Source organism: Charadrius vociferus, unplaced genomic scaffold (assembly GCF_000708025.1).
Source record: "Charadrius vociferus isolate BGI_N301 unplaced genomic scaffold, ASM70802v2 scaffold112, whole genome shotgun sequence".
In the NCBI taxonomy this organism is placed as follows: Eukaryota; Metazoa; Chordata; class Aves; order Charadriiformes; family Charadriidae; genus Charadrius; species Charadrius vociferus.
The window spans coordinates 34,914-62,509 of NW_009647011.1; the positions used below are offsets into that span (position 1 = coordinate 34,914).

The 27,596-nt window shown below is 40.8% G+C and overlaps 1 protein-coding gene across 1 annotated transcript in view; it reads left to right on the forward strand.

Annotated features, from left to right (window-relative positions):
- SPTLC3 (serine palmitoyltransferase, long chain base subunit 3) overlaps window positions 1–22,169 on the forward strand; it is a 53,051-nt gene extending 30,882 nt beyond the window's left edge. Inside the window, exons 7-11 of the mRNA XM_009895428.1 lie at window positions 2,890–3,109; window positions 5,255–5,381; window positions 18,059–18,194; window positions 19,186–19,315; window positions 21,705–22,169. Coding sequence (XP_009893730.1) covers window positions 2,890–3,109; window positions 5,255–5,381; window positions 18,059–18,194; window positions 19,186–19,315; window positions 21,705–21,818 — 727 coding nt within the window. The 3' untranslated portion in view covers window positions 21,819–22,169. The remainder of the gene's footprint in view (window positions 1–2,889; window positions 3,110–5,254; window positions 5,382–18,058; window positions 18,195–19,185; window positions 19,316–21,704) is intronic.
- The last annotated feature ends 5,427 nt before the right edge of the window (window positions 22,170–27,596 follow it).

Consider the following 27,596-nt stretch of genomic DNA (forward strand, 5'->3'; position numbering starts at 1 on the left):
TGTAATGAGAACGTCTGGCCTGGGCAGACCCAGCTTATGTTCATCTGCATCCAGCTTTTTCGATGTGCCCTGTGGGCTTGAGCAGATCTGGAAATGGATTGATAGCTTTGTAAAAGTGACATAACCAGCCTGAGACAGAATGATTACAGTTCACTTCAGGCTTTCTCATTTAAACTCGGTCGACATCAATATTTACTGAAGGATTCAGTAAACTTCCCATTTGGGCTACCCAAGGGAATCTTATGTGAAGCGAGCTTTACCTTGGACCAATTCTAAATAGAGCGGTCTTCAGATCACAAGCCATCTCCCAGGGTCAAAAGAGAGACCAGGAACAGAATAGGCAGCAAAACAGCTCTCATCTCTGCCATCAGGGAGGGCTGAGGCCTGTTTGAATGGCAGCACAGAAAACATACACGAAACCCACAGCGCTTTATCTACTCCGTGGACATTTCAAAGCCATGTTAGGATCTCTGTCAGCTATTGTAATGTTTATGTCAGCTAGCAACTTTCAAGAGCAGTAAATCAACACTGAAACTGAATACAAGCGCTTTGTTTTGCTAAAAAGCTTAGAGTTCGAAGATAAATCTCCTACTCATACTAGTGAGAGAAGTTTTCATTAAATTTCCTTAATGGTTAAATCTTGCAACAGCCATGTACTGGCTTTATTCTGGGATTCAGCAACAATTTTGCTTCCATTCCACAAATACACAGCAAATCAAACTCTGTATTTTTCATTTACCATTTTACTCTTGTCTTTTTGAAGATAAATGCTGTCTCTCCCATCTGAACCTCCATGAGCCACTAAGCCTAACGATATCCGTGTAAATGTGGAAAAACTGTTACTGTCCTTCTCTGCCTAGCTGGCCTGCCCGAGCATTGCTGGAAGGTGCGGGGTGGGATGTCTGTTTGCTTCCCTCTGCAGAGGTGCTCCTTGGCACCACACTCGCTCTCTGACCATATAGCCAACCTGCAGGCCGACCAGATGCAGCCGAAAGCTGCCATCCCCAGCGCGTACGATGCTGCATGCCCAAGCTCACCCAATGGCTCAGTATAGTTTTTAGCTGACTAGTTCTTTGACTCTGGGCTATGTGAGGACTGTGGGCTCTGCCTTTGTATTCGTTAGGAAAATAGCTGTGGTGGTTCAAGTTGCTTCTCCCCCTGCTGCCAAGTGCCATTTGGGAAAAGTGAGAAAGCCCAGATTTCAGGAGCTGGCAGTACAAGCCCCCCCTTCTTTGTTGCAAGAGTCCGTGGTGCCGATACAGAGCCCCACAGCTGCCTCTTCTATTGCTGGGCAAGACAGAAGGGCAAGATTTGCCAGTAGTCAACCTGAGCGCCAAAAATACGCCTCCAGGCATACACAGCCAGGCTCTCCGAACCTCCCAGTAGAAACAGCACAGGCAACTGTTGTTCTTGGTGCTCCCTCATGCTGTTCTTTCAAGCTAATGGAGACTTGCCTATGGGCAGATCTCCTTCAAAACTAGGGACCAAGCTGTTTCCAAGCTTACTAAGGAGACCAAAGGATGAAGGAGGCCTAAAATTGTCAGAAATTTCCCAAGTGCTAAAAGGACATCCTGCCCCTTTTGTGGTACCAAGATCCAGCTGCGTAGTGCAGCTAGAGTGGCAATAAAACAGCCTGTGGAAGTCACAGGTCCAGGATCTAAAAATTGCCAAAAAGTTGTGTTGATTGCACTGCTCTTTTGTACATGCTAGTTGGGAACAAACTCGATGTTTCTCCGTACCTAAAACTCTTGTAGCATTTGCAATCGGATACACCTTAGCCACAGGCCTTAGCCACGGAGCACTCGTTTTCCTGGCACACAGCGCACTCACTCTGGTTTTCATAGGAAGTATTTAGTGTTTAAGGACCTGCTTGCTAGAGCTAGTGTAAGAGAACATGTTTAACTCATTATGAAATGAATACTGAGTGTATCAGAGTACATTCAAGCAGAGCTGTAGTCATCTCACAAAAGTTTTCAGGACATAATAATCTTCACAGGAATACTATTGATAACTTCATCTTTATGGGATTAGAGTATATTTCTTATTTGTTTCCATGGGCTTTCATTTTGCTGTACAGCTCCTCTGTGCCTTCTAGCTTACAGATGTGATTACCAACAATACAAAAGAATTATCATCTCTCATTTCTACAAATCTCAATACACCATTAGTGCAAGTTCCAAATATTTCCTTTTCCTACATGGCTGTAAGAAAGTAAAAAGAAAAAGAATGGAATCTTTTTTTGCTTTTGAGTAATAAGTAGCAGACTACATTTCCTAAAAAGTACATATTGGGAGAAACAATTGGCAAGAGAGGATTTGAGCTCCCTTTTCTAAATTCTGATTCTGTCCACTGTGAAGACTGGGGCTGCTTTGAGTAATGACACCATCTGTGCATTCCAAGTGGCCCATCTCCTGTGTATATTAGACCCAGGGTAATTTGCTCTAGAGCTGTTACCCCAAAATATTGACACAGTAGCTGCCGATGAAGTAAGCAAGGATCAGACTGAATTACAGTGGCTCCCTAGAATTCTTTACGATATTTGTTTTGTAATGAAGTGTAACGTGCTGCTTTGGGTGGGTATCTCCCCCGCGCTTTATACCTTTCCTTCTCTTTTTTGGCATGTTGAAAATTTGCAAATTTTCAAAGACTTTTTAACTGGTTTTGATTGTTTCAATTCTAAAACTATTTGACTGGTTTATACTCACCTGCGGATGGGAAAGGGTTGCAGTTCTTTGAACTGTAAATACAAATTGAGGTTCCAGAAGATCTTTCACGGAGTAAGGCAATTAATGCCTGTATTTTCTGGGACTTTCTTAAAGAGAAGGAGAGTACAGGATTTGTTGTTCATCCATGAGAGTACATTTCACCCATGGTTCTCTCCATCTGCAGCATGGAAGGGTCCATTGTGCGCCTGCCAGAGATAGTCTCCTTGAAGAAGAAATACAAAGCCTACCTCTACTTGGACGAAGCTCACAGCATCGGTGCAGTGGGCGCAACAGGCCGAGGAGTTGTGGAATACTTCGGTATGAGTCCTGATGATGTTGACGTATTAATGGGAACCTTCACAAAGAGCTTTGGCGCAGCTGGAGGATACATAGCTGGCAAAAAGGTAAAAGGAAAACACAAACATTTTAACATCAAGGGGGAGAAGTACCTTCTTATTATGTATGATGTATTTCATTATCTTTTTGTATAGACTGCTTTGCAGGAGCACTATTCTAAAGTTAGTACCATTTTTGTCTGAATCCCAAATGCACATCAAACAGTCAGACCTTAGTTTCGTCTCATGTTCATCTTATGTAATTTGCTTGGGTTGGGTATTTCTGTGCCACCCTGCTGATTGTTGTTTGCCTTGGAAATGTTTAGACACGTTGTGGTTGGCTAAATATACTTCACTACATTAATTTGCATGCAGATTGCTCGTTACTTTGTTTCACATTTGTAAACAGTGTGTGGAGCAATATTGAGAGATTAAAGCCACAGTTTCATCCACTGATAATAAAATTCCTAAACAGTTGTGGATTGTCATAGTTGCATTTTTTAGGAGGATGAAGAAAGAGGGTTACTGAGGGCCTTTTGCAATAGTAAAATCTGTGTCCTCAATTGCTCTGCGTACATTAACAAAAAAACCTTTTGCCAACAACAGATGTCAACAAAATGTAGAGCTGAGCTTGCTTTAACCGGGGGTGTAGAAGATAGCATAACCAGCGCCATTGTGAAATGTCATCAGTTTTGTTGCTTGACAGAGATATCAAGTCGTTGCTGATTATTTACCCTTTTCATACCCTACTGAATGTATTTCTTAAGTAGCTTGCCAAATGAGTAGGAAGCCTGTTCAGACAGCCCATATGGTTGTTGTCAGGATAACATTAATAAGGGTAACACTTGAGTAGAATAAAAGGGCTATAAGAAGATATGAAGTATATATTTCTTACTGTCTTTTTTGTTTTTTCCCCTAGAGATCTTAAAACAGGCTATCCTAATACATCAAGAATAATTTTCTTTGTTTCTTTTGCTTCCTGAGTTTGTATCTGAAGGTTTAACTCTTGCCAAAGACAATGTGGCTAAAGTAGCTAGAAATTATAGGAAGCCTAGGCATATGAAAAGCAGTATAAAGTAATTCATCGTCTAATCCTTGGGAGTTTTCTTAAATGAAAGTAGGTCACTCTTTTCACAACTGCATGTATCACTAAGCTTTGCCTCAGGCTTCCTGGCCTTGGTGGCACCTGCTCACCCAACACACTTAGGACACAACTTCATTTCCGCAGCCAAAACCACACTGTGGCACTGTTTATTCTGCAACAGCTGGAGCACAGAAGCCTTCTCAGCTATTTGATCAAACCCTTAGGATTACGGTTGCAATATAGCAATGCATAACCTTTATAAGCTTAGGTAAATCTTTATCCTTAGCATTGGAGTTATCATATAGACTCATATAGCTTTTTTGGCAGTAATTTGTGTTACTTTCTTCGGGTTTTTTCCTGGTGATGTGTTTTATCAAAGGCAGTTTTCAAGCAGGCCTCATCCCTTTCTCCCTAACATGATTCAGCTTTTAGTGTGGTAACTGTTACTCTGATGTTTTGCACTAGGAGGTATAAGCTGTCATAACAATGATAGTCTTAATCAAGCACTGAATTCTACAGTGTCCCTGGATTCAGGAGAGTTACTGATGCTTGAGGCATGCCTATGGTACATCAGTGCTTTTTCTAGGAGCGTAGATTGTGCTCTTAGTTATGCAAGGAAATGTTAAAGCAACTATACCAACTCTAACATGACTGTCCCTGCCACACTGATGGAAAATTTCAATTGAAAGAAATTTATATGCTAATAGCCAAAGATAGATCCCGGTAAGGTTGCTTTTCCTGGGTTAGGTCTTGTGGCAGAGGAACTATACTGATGGCTATACAGGCTTTGCTTCATTCCCAGAGAGGAACTGAGCAGTATTTTAAGTGCAGCTGTTCATTGGTCTTTAAATGATTTTGGCTCCTTTATAATAAGTCTTAGCACAGAAGTAAACATTATTCTATTCCAGACTTCTGTTTCAGCTGTAATTGCCCCACTTATAGGGTAAAGCACTTGCACCTGCCTGATGTTTCTTCAGGCCATGTATTAACGGTAGCAGCCAAGAAAGCAAATCAATAACTGGTGAAACATCCTTTTCCTTTTGCATGTTCTCACTCCTGCAGTAGTTAAGAGGGAGATCTGCTGTTTGGCCAGCTCAAAGCTCATTCATGCTTTGTTTTGCTTGTGTAAGGACCTTGTGGACTTTTTACGAACTCATTCTCACAGTGCTGTGTACGCCACATCCATGTGTCCACCCGTAGCAGAGCAAATCATCAGGGCAATGAAATGTCTCATGGGACTAGACGGGACAACTCAAGGTAAGCCACCTTTTGCCATGCAAAGGAAATAATTTTTACTGTAAAATTGATATCCAAATCATCATACTTCTAAGTACTGTCAACTCTATTTCTTTTTCCACGCTCATCCACATGCAGCAGGGATGGAAATATTCTGGAATTCTGGATCTACCATTGCCAGCCCACTCTGCTTTGTAGCAACATATAGAAGTACATTAATTGCCCTTTGAGTAGATTGTCTGACTTTGTAGGAGGGGATCGTAAGGACATGCCTTCATTTACTGGCTAGATGCTATCAGTTTAGCTGCTTTTTAAGTGCGAGTCTTCAAAATGGCAAGCAACTTGAGCATGGTGCAGAATTTCAAAACAAGTAACATATGTTAAATAATAGTAAGAGAAGATGATTATAATAATTCCTGCCTCACTCAGGTATTAATTATGGTGTCCTGAAGCTAGTTTTGAAGTACGTTTTGTACCAAAAGAATCGACTACTTGACATCTTTATGAAAAATTAGGTTTATTTATATTCCTCTCCTGAAATTGCAGATGAAGCTACCATCCAACCCCTTGTGTAACATGCTTTTTATGCAGCAAGTGAGAGAACAACTGTGTGACATATCTATCCGTTACTGTTTCAAAGTGATACTAATATGTATTCAATGTTCTAGGACTTAAATCGCAACCCAGAGGAAAGGGCGTGGGTTTTGAATTTGTATAGTTTTTGTCAGGAATGCCTGAGAATTGTGTCAGTGTGTAACATGCAGTTGAAGATGCACATTCTGCTCTGAATTGCAGTCTCTTTTATACTGGTCCAGCAGCACTGTGCTGTCCTATTTTCTCTTACCTGTGTGGGACTAACAGGGTAATTCTGTATTAGTTCTCCCTGATAGATATGACTGGGGTAAGGTGGGAATGGAAAGGAAAAAGCGTATATGAGAGCAGGTAAGGTACTGCTCTGCTCTATTCTATTGCAGTGCCCTAGAGGCGGTTTCAAATCATGATAGACACGAGGCTATTAAGACGTTTATCGCAGCCCTTCAATGAGGCCAGAATTTACAAGACCCCAGTGTGCAACAGGAGGGATAGAGAATCCAGTCCCCATGCCAAATTCTGCTGAGTGCAGTAAGAAAGTGCAGCAAAACTCCAGTGCAATGTGTAGACAATGAGGAAATGATGCTTTTGTCATTTTGGCAGAGAAGTCAGAGTGTAACAACTGTTTCCAACTTGAAATTTGAAAGGTCAAGGTTGCTTGTGCTGATGCCTATATCCTGTTCAATATAAAGACCATCTCTGACATATTTCTTCTACCTTGGGGACTATGCGTGCAGCCTGCCCTGGGCTGTTCGATGCGCTAGCTGTAGGAAATGCTTGCCGTCAGAGGGCGGTCTTACACTGAGCCTTCCCAAGAGTTCCATGCTTGAGGCTCTCACAGATGCCGTGTGTAAAATATTAAACATGCAGAGCACTTCCAAACCTTCAAAGCCTCTTAAAAATGATCTTCAGCTAGCGTGATTCTGCATGCAGTTCAGTGCAGGCTAATAGGAGAACTTGATTCAAGACGGAGGCTTTTAAGATGTGCGTGTCTGACTGTCTTAGGGCTGAGAGTTGGCAGCATTTTCTCTTCCAAAAGCAGTGTTGTTTAATGACACGATGTTTGTGTTTCTGCACAAAATAAGTGCTTATTAAGTCTTCTGCAAATCCTTTATGAAATAAGTTAGTGTTCTGTCAGTTCTGTCAGTTTTTTAAAATTTGTCGTGTAATATGAAATGCAAATGAATAGAAAAACAAATTAATAAATCATATATCGCGACTTAGAGTGTTGCACAAAGGCTAGCAAACTGGCTATGATGTGTAAAAACGTTTCTTGTCCTTCTAAGCCAGACTCATTATTTTAGTCTATTGGTTTTTCTTTCATGTGGGCCTCCCTTCGTTAGGCTGTCTTGTGGACTACAAAAAAAAAAAAAAAACACCCAACTCAAAAACACAAGAAAAAATGTTATGCTGGACCACACTACAATGCTGTTTTGGCATCAGAGAGAGGAAGGTGGTGGCTTAGAAAGGAAAGGGGAACAGAAGGGAGAAAGCACTGTCTCTTCTTAGATATTTTTGTTTCTAAGGAGAACAGTGGCCTTGGCTGCGTTCTTTTGGTCTGCTTTCATAGAAAATAGAGAATCCTGCATGAGCTGTGCAGTAGAGACACCTGGCAGAGAAGTTTCAAGTGAACTGGAATTGCCACAGGGTGGTATGGACTCTTTGTTCTCTGGAAGCCTTGTTGAATCAATAAAAGGAGTTTATTTTACAATTTATTTCAAATGGCGTTCTTTTCCCACAGGATGATTTGGAGAATTCTTTATAAGATCTCCACTGATGGCTTGTCCTCCAGAGGGCATTTCTGTAATGGAGGGAGCCTTGCAAAAAATACTGGAATGTTTTGGAAAAGAATTAAATTTAAGTTTGCTAGCAAGTTCCATGTTAACTGGAGGGTGCTTCTTGAAAAGAGTACGAATTAATAGGTTGACAAATGTGTTAACCCAGCTTGTTCTTAGATCTGAACTTCATGACTGACTCCTCAGTAGATTAATAGAAAACTAAGGGAAGGAAGACTGAGTCGGTCATTTAAATTGCTGCTCTGAAAACTTTGTTCTATATTTTTTAGCACTTCACACAGTCGTCTTTTATATTTTCCCAGTTATCGTGCTTTTCCATTCCCTTCAATTTCTTGCTAGTTGTTTTCCATTTATTTGTTAAGCAGCTGATCCAGAAAAGAGTAGCATAGGTGGAATTATATAGTGGGTAATGCCAGAGACCAGAAATGCGGTGAATACTGCTTGTGTTTATCCTGGTGTGTATTCAAATGGTTGATCATCCCGTATTTTCTTTCTTTATTTTCAATTAGTAAGAATATGGTTGTTTGGAAAAGGAATCAGGGTGTGCATTTCTGGGACAGGATCAGTATACTGGATGCATGACTGGAGGATATGAATAAATGTGTTTGGACACAGGGGGTTCAGCTTAATTACAAGGAAGGAACAAGTTAGCACTTTAAAAATAATTCTATGAAACCTGAACTGTTTAGCTGGAAATTATCCACAACAGGTGTCTGTTTCAGGCTTCAATTTCTTCATATCAACAAAAAAGGTTCGGTCCTTCCTCAGAAGAAAGCTAGATATACATATGGGGATTTGATAATCTGGGGGGGGGAAAGGAGGGGAAAAACAATTTTAAAACCCCTTTTTCCCTGAATAGCTTCAGTTTCTCCAGGCTTTGGGTTGAAGATCTGGATTGTGAGAGCTAAGCTTATAATTTTTGCCATGTCTACAAAATACCATCTGAGTCTTGTGATGTTCCGAGTCTCTGCAAAAGTCTCTACTTGAAAGGAACAGTGACAAATCTCAAGATCCACTGAGTGAAGGAGCATCTTCCAGCTCAGTGTGGGAGGTTCTGAACAGAGCATCCCCCACCTGGAGCCTGGGCAGAGGACTGGCGCCCTCAGCACCTGTGTCCACCCCACACTGCCAGGCACTTAGGGAGGTGAGCCAGGAAGATTAAAGAGAGAAGAGACCCTGACGAGCAAAGGAGACGAGCAACAGGGAATGGATAACAAGTGGGTGATAAGGATGGAGACTAGGACCAAAATGAGATGCTGCGAAGATGGGCTGGAGGGGCTGTGAACAAAGAAGGCCTGATGTGGGGAAGGAAAGAAAGAGGGAAAAATGTGTCTGCGAGAAACTAGCAAACACACAACCCTCCAAACCAGTGCTGGTACCTCAGACACTCCTTGTTCTTCTCTGTCAGCAAACTGCTGCGGATGTGGCTAGCAAGATGCGTCTTTACCTTCCTTTGCAGCAGGAGACTCCAATTTGCATGAGGAAGCTCTCATTTTAAAAGCCTTGCACTGACATAGGCAAAAAGGTACAGAGAAGACACAGTATCTCCCACAGAAACCACCTGTAAATGTATGGGTATGTCCCATATCAATATTTGTAATAGTTGTGAGACATTAATGTCACGGTAATGTGACTGGCAGGATACTGCAGAGCCCGCAGCCAGCTATTACAGTTTCCTTGTTTTGCCATGTTTTCTGCTGTGACTTGAGAAAATGAAGCACAAGAAATGCTGAATTAGGAGAAGACAGTAGTTCCCTCAAAACTGATATGCATAGTTGTTCCTGCCTGAGAGAGAGGGGTAGGCTAGAGTCACTATGACCAAGTACTTTGTTTCTTGAGTGACTTGTATCAGAAGAGTCAGAATGAAAACAAAATTTGCAAATGTATTTCTATTTTCATGTAAAATCGTATCTTTAGTAGAGTACGAGTCCTGGCGTTTTTCAATGCTATGTTTTACAGGACTGTCTGAAAATTGATGGCTTGTAGAACAAGACACATTTATTCTTGCTAACATAATGTCATAGATACTATCATAGTCCCTATAATAGAGTTGTTCAAAAGTGTATGAACTTCTGGCAGCTGTATTTCCTTTAGTAATGTCATAAGGCAGCAAGTTCCACAGTTCAGTTCATATAGTCTATAAAAAACCCCACCATTTTATCCCTTTTAAGCCTTTGTGGCCTTTTCATCTCAAATGTGTGTCTCGTCATTTATTAGGAGATACGGGAAGCAGAAGTTCCCATGGCATTTACTCTTTATAATTCATAATATAGATATTCTTGATATGTTCTCCTTGTGGCTTCTCATTACACCACTGGAGATACCTCAGGAAACTCAGCAGCTGCCTTAGTGGTTTTATCCCCATGATGAGACTGCAGTTGACTCAGAGTGTTTGGACTCTGCACAAATTTTCAAGTACACCTATTTGCATGCAACACAGCCCCTCCAGCTGTGACCTCGGACCTTTTTTTTTCCCTTTCTGCCTGAGAATACCAAAAACATATTTTTACACTTAAATTTTATAGGTAAAAATAGAACGACTAGGCAGAGTTAAGACTGCTAGAAAATCTATAGCAATTTTCTTGATGACTGATAATAAGCTATAGTGCAAATTGCAGCATTTGCAAAGGCATAATTTTTCTGTTTAATGTTTGGCAAACAATAATTCGCTAACAGCAATAGGTTTTTTCGTATGTTTTTATGGGATGCTGAAAAATTTAAAATCCTGTCCTCAGGAATCTACTGTCCTTGTTATGTTAGATAATTCTTGAAGTTGTTTAGATAGAAAGTGTTTCTTTAAACTGTTAATTTACTTTGCCATTTGTGCTAAATAGTTTATCTTTTTGCAACTACTAGTTTTCATTTTTGTTTTTAGCAGACTTTTGAGTTCTTGCATTTGAGCTCATTCAGATTGCAAGAAGCTGCAGAATGCTGCTTTCTGTTTTGGCTTGGCATTAAAAAGATCTGGTTTTAAAGGGTTCCTTTTTAAAACATTTCCGTCTGCCTTAGATTTTTGTATAACTGGGGGACCAGCTTCTTAAAATGCTCAGTTTCCAACATTTTCCACTGCTATCTGTGTTCAGCAATCTTTTGAAAACATTAGCTTTGCCTGTCAGGGTCTTCTGTAAATTCAAAAAACTTAGTTTCACATCCACTACAACCTGGCATAAACCAGCACTGGTGCAAGGAAGGGCAGTCTTGCCCTCCTTTTCGTCTTTCCCCCCTGCCTATCCCCTTATTCGTGCCCCTTTTCCTTAGCCAGCATTAGTGTTCTTGTAGCCATGTAAGGAACTGAATCAGAGAACTGATCTAGCTGAAAAATAACTGACCCTCCTACAAATGGTTAGCCCACGGCCAAACTGGTGCCCTGAGCCGATCTACCATGTGGCTGCATGAATCCCAATGCCAGGACTTGAGCAGCTGGAGCCAAGAAGAATGATCCCTTTTGCAGGAACATAAATCTCTGCCAGCCCAAACTGATCGTGAAACTATAGCTGAGCTTTAATACTGCAAGCTACTTAGCGACGGACCCTTGAACCTGCTCAAAACAGGTTACAGAATCAGTCGTACTAAAGTATGGCTTTTTACTGTTCCCTCTCAAATTCTCATTTTGCTGCTTCATTCTGAGATGATTGCTTCTCTCAGGTTCTCATCAAGCAGAATGGTTGAACCCTGGCTTAATTTTAAGTAAGTTAATATTCCCAATAAGTATGTGCTTACACTTAAAGCGCTTAAACGAATTTATTCCCTGTTCACACAGCACTGGCTCCATGACTAGGACTCCCAATGACTGTGACGGTGAAGATGCTAATGATGATAATATGCTGTCGTGATTATTATTTGTCTGAGATGAATATCACAGATGTTCTCCCAGCAGTGTATGATGAAACAGAGCTAACTTCTGCCGTCTTTATTCAAAATGAGTGAGACGCTGTTCCAGTGGAATCACCTGCCATGCGGTCCACCGCAAGCCAAATGGATCCACGGAGGGTCAGTTGATCTGAATAAGCAGGAGCTTTGGAGTAATAGTGTTCACAGTGATTTCCAAGAGCTCTGAGGATTGACCAAATTCTACCTCATATGAAGTCACATTTTCCATAATCAAAGTTAAACCAGTGCTGTAGTCCTCTAGCAGACCCTACCCGTGGATAGGTGTCCCCTGTATTCACAAAGAAGTGTTAACAGCAGGCAGAGGAGGGATTTGATCAGACTTGGATGTGACTCGTAGCCTGTCCCCCAGCAAAGAAAGCTACGCTTTCCCCAGGGACAGCAACACGCAGCTCCGTGACACGGTCACCTTTTAAAGGTACCTTTGCTGCCGGGATAGAGCGTGAGGATCCCTCCTCCATTCCAGATGCTTCTTGCCGCCGCACAAGGAATCCAGCACTGTTATCAGCCTGAAGAGCACAAAGGAGAGAAGTGCCTTTTCTAACGGCATTTAGATCACTGGCATTTCAGAAACACCTAATGTGATACAGATGGAGCGTGTTGCGCACTGGCTGGCTTTCAGCAGGGGGACTGACGTGCTTTGTGATTAATCACCTGTGCTGGGAGTAAATAAGGCTCAGCCGAAGCTGGCTGCTCTGCCCCTGCTTTTGTGTGGGACAACGGATGCTTACATTCTATGTTTGAATATAGATAAGGTGCTGGGTAGGCATAGCTGACTCATTCGATAAATAAAGCAAAAATGACAGAATTTGTACAATTTCTCTCCTTTCTGCTTCAGCTGAAATTGCCACTTTTTCTTCCCTTAATCTGCTCTGGAAAGTGTTTTGCAGCAGTTCACAATTAAAATTGGACTGACTAAATAAGTCCTTAAGGGCTTATTTAGCAGCTGAATTAAGCTGAAATTACTAGGTCTCTAGTTGGCATTAGATTGTAGGAGAAAATGTCTTCACTTCTCCCCAATTCATAGCAAAGTTATTTTTTATAAAGATTTTTTATCTAAGAACATATTTCCTTTAGGCACCCCAGTTTTATAGCATTCTATTTGTGATTTAATGCATATGGAGGTACATGTGTGTTACTGTTATAATGGAACCAGAGGAAAAAAAGAAAATATGTCCATCTGCAACAGTTTAGTGGGGAAGAGCTATTGTTTTCCAAACTTTTTTTTCAGCCTATGAAAGTTTGCTTTTTACTATCTAGTTGTTAGTAGGGGAGAGCAGGGAGCAGAGTTCTCCATCCAAGGAACACAGATTGAAGAGACACACTGACACCGGTACGTAAAAGTTTGATTGTGTCACTAATTATCTAGAAAGACCCTATGAAACAACAGCTGGAAAAGATTAAAGCAGGTGGATTTGTGGCTTGAAGAGTCCACCGCATGCCAAAAAAAAAGTACAGCGTGGGATTATCTTTCCTGGAACGGGTTCAGGAAAAATAGCTCTCCTTCAATTAAAATACACCTGAGATCTTGATATGAAAGGCTACAGGTTGCTTATTCCTGTTTTCAATATACTGAGTCAGAATTTCCAAGGCTAGAAGCGTACAGGAAGAGTTCAAAGGTAGAATGTTTGTGCGGGAATTGAACACAGCCAGCTTCCCTGCTTATTAAAATCTTGCAGGAGTGAAAAGCAGACATCTCTGGAAGAGGAAAGCAAACTTTTGTTTCAGAGAACTGATAGTTTTACTACCTCTTTTGCTGCCAGGATAAGGTCTTCAGCTGGCATAAATAGCAAAGCTCTATTGAAGTGTGTGGGAGCTGTGCCAGGTAACACCCGCCTGGGATCAGGCCCCCAGACATGTAGTCAGGATGCCTTCCTGCTGTCAAACTCCAGAGCAGCTCTCACTGAAAGCAGGTCTAAAGCCATAGCCTGGCATGTGACAAAGCATCTACCGCAAGTCTGTTACTCCAAGTGGCTCTCTTAAAAAGCTTGTTGCTTCAAAGAAATTATGAGCAAGCCAGTATCTTTTATCATTTCTCTCTCTCTTGTCTTCTCTTTGTATTTTTCCTTAAACTAAACCGTATTAATTTTGAGCTATAAAGCCTTCTAAAAGCCTGCAGAAATTAATGAGCTAAAACTGGCAATATGCAATAATGCATATCAAATAAAAATATAATCAGCGTTTTTCCCAGAATTGCCAACACCTTAGAATTTTGCAGTTAACCAAATATTTTTAAAGTGGTGCAACAAAGGTAAACTCTGAATTTGCCAGCAATAGGTGGACTGCAGTTGCAGTAAGTCTGTTTTTGTTGTACCATCCAGGTAATTAATCCTGTATTTCAACAAAATCCCAGTAAGCTGGCTGTGTATCACTCTATGTTCCAAGCAGCATGAGGATAACTTGTGAAATTTAAGAATCCTTTATAGTTCAGTTTTCTCTTTTTCTGTCCCTTCTTAATTCAGCTAATAAAAAAATGTAGAGCTCTTAGTAAGGCCATGCTTAACCTTAGCTGAAAACTCTGGAGCATTAGTGGGCTTAGTTTTAATTAGCTAAGGGTCAGTTTTCCTTGTCCAGGCTGTTTTCTCCAAAACATATTCTGTGGTGTGGTCCACATTTTTTATGGAATATAACTATCTGGATATCTGCATGATGTGCTATAAGCTATTTGCATAGACTGTAAATCCTCAAGAATTTTGCAAACTAAGAATTTTTGAACAAATATATTTACTGTCTAAGGACCTGATCCTCTAATTATTGCCACGCTGGTAAATTCTTACACTCAAATAGAAGCAACTAGATCGTTTTAGCTCAAGGGTCCGACTCTGCAGATTTTCACTCAATAAATAATAAAGGATGCAAGATCACAGCCTCAAGAATCAAAGAAAATAGTTTTTAAATGCAGTGTCTTTGGTTAAACATACCACAGTGAATTTGGACTAAGATCTGATTCTAAGCTGAATTCATCACTCTTACACTGATCTAATCTGCAATGTAGGGGGGAAAATGGGCCAAAAAGACCAAAATAAACATTTTGCTCAGATCAGCCTCCTTATCTGATGTTGGAGGGTCCCATAAAGGAACGAAAAAGAGCATTGAAACAGAGTTACAAACTTTAAGGTTTTTATTGCTCTTATCAGGACAGCATATAAGATGGCTGTGTATATGATGTGTGCATGTGGTCTTTGACCACAAAACTTAACATGAGAAAGGAAAGTGTTGACACTTGGTAAAGAAGTAGGTTCCTCCCAGCCACCCACCCACAAATACAGTGTGTGTAGCAATCGTCTCCTAATGTGCTTTTTTTCCCTCCAGATATATGTGAGTGCTCTGATCTTTTATTTGGCTCTTTAATGCATCCCTGCAAATGAAATAACTATTCTGGGATGTTGCTAAAGCATGAAAGTTGCTAAAGCTTTTGCATCAGCACCGGTTGGCTTGGAACGAGTTCCATAGGGAGTCTCGAAAGGCGATCCGTCCCATCACAAACTGGTTGAGGATATAGATTTAACAAGGGAAGATTAGAAAAGGAAGAGGTGTTGGACTTTTGGGGGATTGCCTGAAACTTCTTTTTCAGCTCTAAGGTTTCCTTTGCTGGATTCCCCCTCTTGCTTTGGAGTCTAAATTTCCGGTACCTAAAATAAGTAGAGACAAACTGATCAAGTCTGGGCCATGCGCATACGGTTTGATAAATACCAAAGGGCCTGGAATCTTGCATGGCTGACACTTTGTTTCCAGCTTTGTGGTAAACAGCTGAATAGCAAGGAGAAGGCAGCAAGTCATAAACTGCACTCGCCAAGAACATCTGCATTTATGAAAACTTTCCCTAATTGAAAATCTAGTAGTTTCAAATGCTGTAGACGGAGAGTTTGGAAACTAGCTCAGGGGCTGCTAAGATAGCAAGAAGCAGGAGTGGTTCTGAGACCCCAGTTCACGTTACTCCTCCACCCTCCTCCTTGTAATTTGGGCATTCGCGAGGTGCTAATAACATCTTTATGAACTCTAGCGAGGGAAAACTTTCTCTCTTTAGACTTCAGACACATTATTCTGCGGTTCTTCTCTAACTCCCTTTCCTTGCCATCTGCCCTGCCCCCATTTCTCCTCCTCCTCCTCCTCAATATTTCCTCCTGATTCTTTGAGATCTACTACACCAAAAATATTTTTGGAAATACCACAGACTATTGTTTTTATTAGTGACTGGAAAGCTTTGTAGTAGGATGCTTTTGTGTTTCATTTGTTTTCCTTGCTCTGGCACAGCTGTTTTTGTTTTAGCAGCATTAGAGAGATGGTTAAACTATTTGTGGCCTTTTCTAACCCAGCAGAGCTCTTCCACTGAATGCTTTAAACTGAATGACTGAAACTGTAACTAACAGGTTGTCTGCGTGGGCAGTTTTGTGCATAAAGTTACAAATGCACTGGTTTTATGAGATCTTTTAATTTGTTCAGCAAAACACTGATCACTGTGAAGCAAGTCCCAGTTTCCCTATAAATTTCCCAGCCAGAACATTGACAGAACCTTGACTCGGGAAGATACAGAACAGATGAAGCAGTAGATCTTGTTCAAACCTACATGCGCTCAGAAATTATTAATGGAAAAGAGGTTTATGTAGGTGTGGTGATCCCTACCTTAGCCAAGAGGGAATAGGAAGAAAAGCCATAGCCGGGCGGTGGGGCAGAATGTGGTCTGAGGACAAACCTGCCGAAGGTGGTATGTGGCAGCTACAAATGGCTAACTGGCCACTGTGGTTACAAGGAGGAAGATGGGAAATTAGGAAACAGGCATGCAGTCAGAGAAGGGTGATGGCAGAAAGTAGTAAATGAAGAATGAAGCAAATGAAAAGTGAAGGAAAATGAAAAAGTAAGTGGAGAGTGAAAACGTAATACATCTGTGCAAAGGCACCTTAAAAGCAAAGGGAAAAAGAGGAAATGAGTTGTACTGGAGGCTTCGGTGTTCATGTCTGGTGACATAATGTACGTGATATTGAAAGTATGGGCTGATGAACGGCATTCTTACCACATGTTCCCACCGCCTCTGCTGGGCAGGCACAAGCAGCTGCACAGCGATTAGGTTCCGAGAATCGATCTGTTTGACATTGGTTTGGCAGTATTCTTTCTGGCGAGGTCAGGCAGATGACAGACCTGGCTTGATTCATCGTGTGGCTGTGTGAACCTAGGACTGGTACTGGGGAGGCAGTGGGAAAGAGCAGCATGTGGGTACAGGGTAGGTGGCATTATCCCTGTCAGCGCCTTACAGCATTGGGAGAGAGGCGCATATATCAGCTCACTGGTGAAATATAGTGCAGGTGGAGTGGGAAAGGACATACAATATCTCCTACCTACAGTAATGTTGAGTGTGGCTCTTCCCTTTTGTATGCAATGGGTGGGGAAACAACTGCACTTGTCAGAAACCACCTCCTTAGTGACGCTGCAAAGGAAAAGGCTGCGATGACTTTTCAAGCACGTTTTTTCTCCGCTGTTTTTTGTCTTTTTCCTTCATTAAAAATAATTGTTTTCAACTCCCCTGTCAGTTTTGCTGGGGGACATATCAGTGGATTTGTGACTGAATGAGGCCAGGGACAATGAAGAGAACAAAACTTGTCTGAAATTCTTGGATGACTAAAATCTGTTGTCAGATGATGATGCTGAGGTACTAATAGCAAAATAAGAGGACAGAATAAGTGAGCAGAACTCAGCAAGGAATTACTTACGTAGATGCATATTAGAGTAACTGGAGTTTTGCTGAATGTTGGTAACTAACTGCAGAAGATCAGACCTTGTGTAATATCAAAGTTTATCACATGCTTTTCCTGTCTAAAATATTGCAACAAAAGCATCAGTTTGAGCTGACCCAAAATGCAGTATTTTCTACTTTAAGCTTCAGTACAGTCAAAGAATAAAAAAACCCCACGAATGTGTACGCACAGAACTAACTGATATATAAGAGGACCCCTGGGGGATGTTGTTAATGAGAAAAGATACGCATATGCTGAAATCTCTATCGACATCTGTAGACATTGGTTGTTTCCCTTTATAGTGAATTACGATGAGAGAGAACATACTCTACTTACATGTCCTATATCCACAGAGACATACGACTACTTCCCTATAGGTGTGTGTCCCTCAGTAGGCTTCATTCAGTGCAGTACAGTAAAAGGAATTGTTCACCTGTCTGTCCTCAGAAGACATACTGTTTCTGCTGGTGGGAAGGCACTCACAAGTACGGGGGTACCAGCCATCTGTCCTACAACGCTGTAATAATCAATGTAGTTGCATTTAGCTCATTCCATGTTTTTCTTCTGAATCAAATAGCAACATATACATTTCAGCCAAACTTTTTTTGAACTGCTACCCATGGCCCTGTTTCTTGCCTGTTACTAGACTCCAGTTATGATCTTTGCACTGACTGTTCTGACTGACTCATTTCAGGGCTCCAAAGAGTGCGCCAGCTGGGGAAAAACACAAGATACTTCAGACGAAGACTGCATGAAATGGGTTTCATCATTTATGGCAATGATGATTCTCCTGTTGTCCCCTTACTCCTTTATATGCCTGGTAAGATAGGGTAAGTACTGAAAAAAAGCACAAACTGTTGGCAAAACAAATGCTATTCAAGTTCATAGGTTATTTGGTATACACTGTGAAAAATGTAGTTACGTGTGGTAATTCTCTTCAGAAGAGAAACATACACTGTTAGGTGAATTCATTGTTTATTTATGTTCTATTTTTAATTTGGCCCCAGTCTTAATTTTGAGCTGTTCTAGTATTCAGAATTTTTTAAATTTCTCTCATCTTTTTTTTAATAATACTTTTGATAGCATTTTGAATTTGGATTTTTTTTTTTTTAATTTGTAATCATTGCAATGATTGATGAAAAATATTGCCTTTGATGTATGAATTGTTTTAGATAGATGTTCTTTTTCCCCATCTGACCTTGGAATGCTCTTTGCATGTTTTACCATTCAGTACCTATCAAGCAGCATTTGTGCACTGACTTGGACATGCAGACCAGAAGTCAGTAGTAGCATAATGTAAGGGTTGAGCTGTAGGGAATGTTTGCAAGTAGCTTAGGGTGGCTATATGCTCTAGGTCTGGTACGTTCCACACAAAAGGTTCCTAAATTGGCAGAGTAATTGTGAGAGCAAATAAACCATCATATAGATTGTTTTATTGCTGTTGGTGTGCAGGAGCCCAGCCCTCATACCTTCCAGAAGCCCAGCTTCTTCGCGCTTATGGACTGGGAATGCCCACACATTTTGATTTGCACTCAAAGCCTTTCATTGACATAAATGAGTCATGTCTATTTTACAGTGATCTCTCTGCCGTTGCACTTCTAGTATTTGACACCCACTTGGCTTCATGAGTTGTTAAGCAGCAAAGAATCTCAGTTCTACTGGTAAAATTCTGGCTCGTATTGAATTCAATGGGAACATTACCATCCACTTCAATTGAAGACAGGATTTTACCCATTGTTTTATTATACTTGAATGTTTTCTCTCTGTGGTCAGTTTATTGGAGATAATTTACTTTTGGTTTTTTTCTTCTTCTCTCCTTAGGGCTTTTGCAAGACGCATGTTAGAAAAAAATATCGGGGTCGTTGTGGTTGGATTTCCAGCTACTCCTATCACAGAATCCAGGGCTCGGTTTTGTGTGTCAGCTGCACATACACGGGAGATGTTAGACACGGTAAGCACAGCAGATGTCCTGCTGAAATTAACTTCAGATGCAAAGCAGGTTGGGAGAAGCTGTGTGTCTGTTACTTTGAATCTCAATAATTCATTTTTACATTTGTTTTTCTGGCCTTGTCACTTGATCTTTAAAGGCATTTTAGCCTTATATATTTTATTTTAAAAAAAAAAAATTATGGGACAGTTAACTTGTTATGTTCTTCTATTTCTAATAGTGACCAAATCTGTCATCACTAATAAAGACCTACATGAAGTGCACAGCAAGACAAAAGTTAAATGCTAGGTCAAAACTATCAGAGTAGGAAACCTGAAACGATATGGAAATAATTGAAAATCAAGTTTTCCGTACCTTTGTTTTCATTCCATACTTCCAAGTGTTTCCTGAATTGCAGAAGTATATGGGACAGCCTTGGGGGTACAGGTGGAAATTGCAAACAGTATTTGGAACTGTTTGAACCTAATGAAGTTCAATTGGTGCTGTCCGGCCTGTCTCAGTTCTGTATCTTTCTCTGATATCAGAAATACTGTTAAGAGTATGTTGAGACTTCCATCATAAAGCTCCGTTCCAGTGCAGTGAGAAATGTGTTTAAAATAAACGCTTTGAAATTTTCCATCTCCCTTTCTTGCCAAAGGTGTTTTTGGCCTGGCTTGTTATATGTTCTTTCATTCTCAGAATAAGCCGACTTGAAGGCACGAAACACAGAGGCTTAAAAGTAAATTTCAGGCTTTCTTTTTCCTCTCTTTGCACAAGTCTGATGGTCAAAACAAAAGATCACGGAGAGCATTTGAGTTAAAGATGCCAGTCCTCCATGCAGACAAGCACCTGTGCCTGCAGAGAGCCCCTGGCTCTCTATTTGCATCCTGAGATTCACATGGAGCTCGAGGCCAGAGCCCTGCATGGCTGACCAGCTCCCACGCCACTGCAGACCCCTTTCAAACAACATCGAAAAGTCTGCCTTGCATGTGTGTAGCGTAAAATTCCTGCTGCTCTTAAAGGTGCAGTAGTTATTAACAAGGTATAATACCACAAAGATAATATTGCATAGAACGGGGCGTAGCTGCATACTGGTGTTGGTCATTGTCAGCTTTTGCAGTTTGATTGTGTAGATTTTTGGCTTATATAACTAGCAATAGGTGATGAAGTTGATCTGAAGATTAATCTCTTGAGGTTGCTGCTTTGATTTTCTTCCTCTTCCCTCACCCCCAAATGTCAAGCCCATCATGTTTTTGGGCCAGTCATTGCATGTTCACTTCCTGCTACCTGCACGTTGGTGCTTCCTGGTACCAGTGAAGGTCTGAAACACTCCCAGCCATCATTCTTGAACGTGCTGTATTTTTGCCTTTGAAAGTGGGATCATTGCTGTAGTACTTGTGCCATTCTTTAAATGTCTTTACAGTATGAGGGAGTGGAAATGCCCTGAGTTTAATTACTTGCAGATGGAAAGTTTTTAGGACAAACACTTTGTGAATATGCCTAAAAACAGGGTAACAACAGGTAACAAGCACAACGAAAACTTTTCCCTTTGGCAAAATTTGTTTTGAATCTCAGCCTGGAACTAAAAAGAGGAAAGATCCATGAAAGGGCAGGCTCCCAAGAATAACTTCCTTAATGACCTTGAAGCTATCTCTCTGCATAAACCATTACTAAATTACTCCTTTCTGTTCTTGAGTTCATTTTAGTGGCTTAACAGAAACAGGCTCAAAATCAAAATTGCTGCTTTCTTCTTTGATGCCAAAAGGTCGGCTGCTTTTGAATGTGGATCAGATGCTGCAAAACACTGAGCTGCTTCTCTATGGTATAGAGTTCCCTGGCTACTTCTTGAATCTACTGAGAGCTGGGGCCGCAGCTCAGCAAATTGCATTACAATATTAATGCATTATTAATTATTCCTGTGATAGCAATACAAGAAGGTAACGGAATGCCCTAAAAATATCTTAAACTCTTCAGACTATTTATGATGACCCTGGTCAGCACAATGGGCTGAGTCCCATCTAAGAAAATGCAGTGGCAACTCTAGTCTTTGGGATCTATAGGGAAATATTGAAGCATTGTCTTCACATTCCTTTTGCACGAGCAAAGATAACTTTTTATCTAGATTATTATCTCCCTGTGCTTTTAGAAAAAGGTCATTTTTTTTCATCTGTGCTCAATTAATGTACTTACTAATAAACCATAACCTACCGAAAGGGTAAATTCCATTCTCGTAGATGCTATTGTACATCTATGACTGCATCACTAAAGGAGAATGAAAGCAAAATTTGTCCATTTGCCCTTTAAGCTTTCTTTAATTAATGCCTTTATGATCTGCTTGTTCTGCTGTAAAGTAGACGTTACTAGAACTTCCTTTCTTTTCCAAGAGAATTGATGCAGTATAATGGTCTTACAGGTTTTGAATGCTCTGGATGAATTGGGTGATTTTCTACATCTGAAATATTCCCGGTATTCCAAGTCATCTCATCCCGAACTGTATGAAGAAACTAGGCTTGAACTTGAAGATTAAGTTTTCCACACATGAAGAGAACATTATGATGCTATGAAAGGGGGGAAAACCCGAAAACTTAAAAATAAGAATGCATTTCTTCCCTTCTAAGGACAATTTTTGTTTCTCAGTTAATTGAAAGGAGGGGAAGCTCGGGTGTTGCATTTTATTGTATCAAATTTCTGTATTCAAGAGACTGAAATATTGATACAGATTTGCCTCCCCAGGAGATCTGTCCTTCTTACGGTATTTTTGATGCAGAATGAGTGCATCCATTGATCGAGTTGCTAATGTATAGCCTTTGTTATGGCCCCTTTTTATGAAGAGGCTTCAGATAGTCTTAATTATGACTGAAATAATAAAGTTTAAAAACTGAATGTATTCCAGTGTAGTATGGTAATATAGCTGAGCTTCATCAGTGAGATTAACTTTTTGTTTGTTAAAGAGCATAAATCAAGACATTGGTGTGGACTGCTACAGAGGAATGAGCAGAAAGTGACCTCTTTAACTAAATTGCCCTATCGTGCGTTTCTCCAAGGACAGAAAATGTTAGAAGGTGGCTAATGTTGAGAACAAGAAAAGTGGCCTGATCAGATCATATATTTCTGGCAGCAGATTATGGGAAAGGGAAAATGCCAGCTCCCTTCCACGGACCCTTTATCAGCCACTTAAATACACTATCAGCTTCGTAATGTATAAAAATTTAGGCTTAGACCTAAACAGAAATGCTTTTTTGCTAACACATTTGACCTACAGCCTTTCACATCTTATCACAGCCTAAGTTCTTCGGCAGGCTTGCTCCCTTTTCATGTAGCAGTAGTAAATAATTTTAATAACCATTTAACTTTCCTGTAAAAACCTTGATCAAAACAGTCAGATACTTGCAGTTCACAAACTGCAGATGACATTTATGAGCCCATTCCTAAGTTTCTTGAACTACTTATGGGCTTAATAAATTCACTAACAAGTACATAATGCTGAAGCTGTTAGTTATACAGAATGTAAAGTTCAAGATACCATAAGCAGTTCTGCCACCTGTTAAATTGAAAATTCTGCCATTTCTAAATGTGCTAAGGTCGTCCACTTAATAACATTTCTTGAAATATTCTCGTGGGTTTTATGCCTGTCAAGGATTGTTTTACTTATCTAGTTGCAGACTTTTTTGAGTGGTTTGTTTTTCAAACAATTGATTATGTCATCCGAGGGGAAAGATGTCCTTGCCCCCTTTTTCACTGCCCGAGTGACAAAGGCTCAGAGATACTTGAAGAAAGCGTTACAGCCAGCAGTTTCCCTGCAATGCCTGCAGCAGCATTATTGTCAGGCTTACGTGCACTGAGCTGTTTGAAGGAGATTGGAGGCTTTTTCCCTTTTTTTGCAGCGTTGAAAAGTGGTTCTGCAGCTTTAAGAATGAACTCTAAACCATTCCACGCTATCAAATGTCATTGTAAACACATCAGATGAGAGATGTTTAGCTTTCTGTTGCACAGATGTACCACACTTTCATGTTCTCTTGAAAGCTGTGGTGTAAACTTAACCCACAGCTGCAATATTAGATTTAAGAACAGAACAATTAAATTGCGGAGTACCAATTACACTATATTACTCCCTGCTTGTTAAAGCAGCTTTCAGGATATAACAAGGCTGATTGGTTATGAGGGCCCATTTTTTGTTGGATTTTTGTTGTTGTTGTGCAAGTTAATAAAAATCCAGTGGTGCTATAACTTTAAGAATTGATTACAACACATTCCATAATATCAAATGTCGGCTTTAGGAAACATATATCAAGGGTTGGGGGAGGACTAAATGGTGTCATATGATTCTTCACTTTGGTAGACAGACCGTGTTGAAAAACACTGCAGAGGTTCAAGGGGGCTATGTTCGTGTAAGAGCAAACTCACGGTATGAATACTAAAATACTCAAACACAGGACAGTGAAATTAGAAAATGTGAACTTTGTCTTTGAGTAACCTGGCAATTTGTGACATACAGTTTTGTTACATGCAGGGTGAGTGCACTTACTGCGAAGGAGAATGGTTGAGGAATTTCTGCAACCTGTTCCTCCAGGAAAAGTACTGAATTTGATATATTGCGTTTTGATCTCTATTGCCGAACATCTGCAGCCAGATCCTCAGTTGACTTCTGACCTTCCATCTTGGGGTATACAGCCGTAGTTTATATTTCAGCAAACATTATTACACGTGCTGTTGCAGGCAACACACTATTTGCCTCAAAGAGAGGCCTGAGATTGATTAAACTACAGAATGATCACTTTTTGTCCCCCTATAGGGGAATGTTTTCTGTCTAAAGCCGAATTCCTCCTGCCCTCAGAACATTACTCTCTCTCATATTAAGGAGACAGGACAGCTATTTTTCAGAGACTGTCAGTTGATTTATTATATGCTCTTTTCTGATTTCTTCCATCCCTTACACATTAGAGAAAGTACAGGCCGAGTATCCCAGGGCTTGGGGAACATTTAGGAAGAAATCCCTGCTCCACTGGTGCAACAATAAAACTCCCAGGAACTTCAGACTTTTAGATTTTCCCCATGAGGCTTAGTTATGGTCTGGCACTGGCTTTTCCATCAGTGCAATTTCAGTGAAGGTTTTCCAGATTTACATCAGTTTTAATAGATTTAGCATTGATCAGCACTTGGAGACTCTTTTTTAGGTAGTTTAAGAAAAAAAACGATCGAGTACTTATTAGAGAATTAGCACATCTAGCATAAGGATCACAAATTTCCTAGAATATACTCCATCTTCAGGCATGCATGTTGTTGGGAGATATACTTCTCTGTAATTGTTTTAGAAGCTTTTGAAGAAGAACTGCCTTCAATAAATAAAAATTGCTCAAGTTGTCATATTTTAATCCAGTGGAAATGTAAGTATGAATACACTAACTTTTTGTTGGCAAGCTGCAGTTCTAGCATCTTGTTATCTTACATAAAATCTTGATTGACCCTCATGCTATGGGAAGACTCAAGAGCTGTCTGTTTGACAGAGTATCTGAATTGTTTGCCCTTTCCTGTACCTTCATCCCACCTCATCTTTTAGCCTTCATTTCCTGAGCTTATCTACCTTGTCAAGGTGGTTCTCCCACCCACTTTTCCTGCCTCTTTATATTGTTCTCTGTGTTCTGCTAGTTTCTGTCCTCTGGGTCTAGGGAAAAGCATGCTGGCAGCTGCAGAGGACTTGACATATAAGAGTTGGTTTTTTAGGCATTGCCTCTCTCTGCCTGCTTTTCCTGGTATCCTCATCAGCTCCTACACGTTTTAATCTTTCCTTTTCAAATAAAAGTTTCCTACTGATGGTGCTGAGTTTCTAAGCTGAACCGAATCTGAACTGCCCGAGCTGTTGAACCAAGAATGGGCTTGATCTATTATTCATGCAAATGTAGATCAGGTTAAATCTTGCTTTAAAGTCAATACTGTTGGTTTAAAACTAGTGCAGCTATAGAGAGCAAGCTGTCAGTGTGAGGTGAGCTGCCTGCATTTATTACAGAGGGGTTTGAACGCTGATGTCTCTGGACTATTTCACAGTCGCTGCTCTTCACAGAGGACCAAGGTATGGGAGTGGATGTATTTAAGGTAAGATTTCAATTTTCTTTTTTTTTTTTTCTTTTTTTTTCCCCCTAAATATGTTTGGTTGAAGGTACATCACGTGTTTCCCTGTTCTGCTAAGACAGGGAACAAAATAATGATGTAAGAAAGGCAATCTCCACTGATGGGTGTTTACATACTTTCTAGCCCTCTTAGAATCCAATTGAGATTCTCTAATATATAGTCTGCTTTCTATTTATTCATGAAGTTTAATTCTTCTTCAAATTGAAACACAAATCAGGACCAAATTTTAAAGAAACCACACCACCAGCTGAGGAATGGCAGATGTCATTCCAATATTGGCAGCTGGACATTTGAGCCTCCAGATGCCTTCAAAAAAAAATATCTAGGTGCTTCCCTCATTTACTCACATACCCAGTGTTGTTTGTGCTCACTGCAGACCAGTCACAAGATAATGAGAATCTCACTCTATCCATTAGTGAGAGAGCTTCAGACCTGTCAGGATGGTCCCAGAACCACCACCCAAGTGACCACACAAAATAATAATTCAGCACCATCAGGACAGGAGTATGGGGTCTGAATCAGTCCAGTTGCTCAGCAGTTACCTAAGAGGTGAGTGTGTTTCTTTCCACATATGTAGTATGTCACTGACAAGCGACAGTGATAAATCCATTTATATCGCGTGCTAATCAAATGAAAAGGGTAATGTAGATGCACTGGATCTGGAGAGATGTGGTGGACCTGGAGACTTAGACTAGATCCAGTTGTGTTCAAAGAATTTTTTTGTGCAAGTGTTAACAGCAGTTGTTAAATCTTTTTAACCAGCTACGTGGAAAAAATCGTCTTTAATATCAAAATATTGACTGTGAAGTAGGCAAAGAGAGGTATTGCACCCCGTGTGTTACTCATTTATTTATGAAGAGAAGGCAGGGTAGATAGGGTGCCGTAGCAGATGTCCCTGATACCTTACATTTCGTAGATCCTTTTTGGAGAGTCACTTCTGCCAGATGCTGTGCCAAGGCCAACAAGTGTTAATTGTTAGCGGTATACCTGAGTTCAACAGCTTGTGCTGCAGGGGTAACCAGGTTTGCAGTAATGCTTGAGCCACCATCCATAGACAGCAGTGCTGATTCTGAAAATTGTTCAGAGATCGTTCTAGTGACAACTGTGCACAGCATCACTGATGATTGCGATGCCCTCATTGGGCATCACTGCTGGGATGCTACTGCTGGGAGTGGCTGTGGTATGGTGACAACTGCCTGTGCTGCTTTGCCAGGTGTAACTGATGTGGCTCCAGGACAGGCACGACAGTCTACCCTCTTTGCAGATACAGAAGGACATAGCCTGCAGGTCACTCCAGCAGATGAGTTTCTTTCTGGCAAATCATCTCAACCAGAAGATGTAGCCATGAAAGCAGGACACTCCAGGAAGTCTAGAAAATTGATTTTCACAAGTAAGTCAAGTACTTGCAGTAACAGACAGAGAAATTTTGATATGTGTGACATGGAGCAATGGTGCCAGATGCAATGGGTGAAACTTGCTTTTCTGTCACCCTGGTTGAAATTGTCTCAAAGAATTTGCTATGAACATGAGCTGACTCTGGTATATTGTGAATGCGCTAAGGTATATGTATCCTCCAGTTCCTGGAGCATAGAACTGATCTCTCATGCCATGAAGTATGAAGTACCATCGTGTTTGTTGCCCTTATCTTTGGTAGCTCCATTTCCACTCCTGGCACAGCAAGCGTCGGGTCTATCTTACCTGTTCAGAGCACAGCATAAAGCGGACAGCTAAGCCTTTTGGGGTGCAATATCACCCTATATGGTCTATGGCACTGCAGTGGGCAAGTGTTTCTTGGCACAGGCTGGCTTTTGCTGTGCTGCAGACAGCCTCTTGTGTGAAGCAGGTTCCTCATCTGGTGATCTCTCCAGCAGCTGTTCTGGAACAGCACAGAAGTGATGAAATCAGTGGGGACATTTCAAAAGCATAGCTTCCCCCGTGTTTCCTGGAGCTTGCTCTGACACAAGTTTCCTCTGTGTGTCCTACTCTCCCCTTGTTGTTACCACACAAACCTCGTGATGACTTGGCGCTCTGCACTGTACAGACTGTTTTGCGCGTTGCTGGGGATCCTGCTTTCATGTGGGAGCTGCTTTTCAAAAAACCCTAACGCCAAGGATGCAGCTACTCTCAGCCAGAGTGGTCAGAAGAGGCATGATATTTTTCATAGTTCCTGGACCATCTA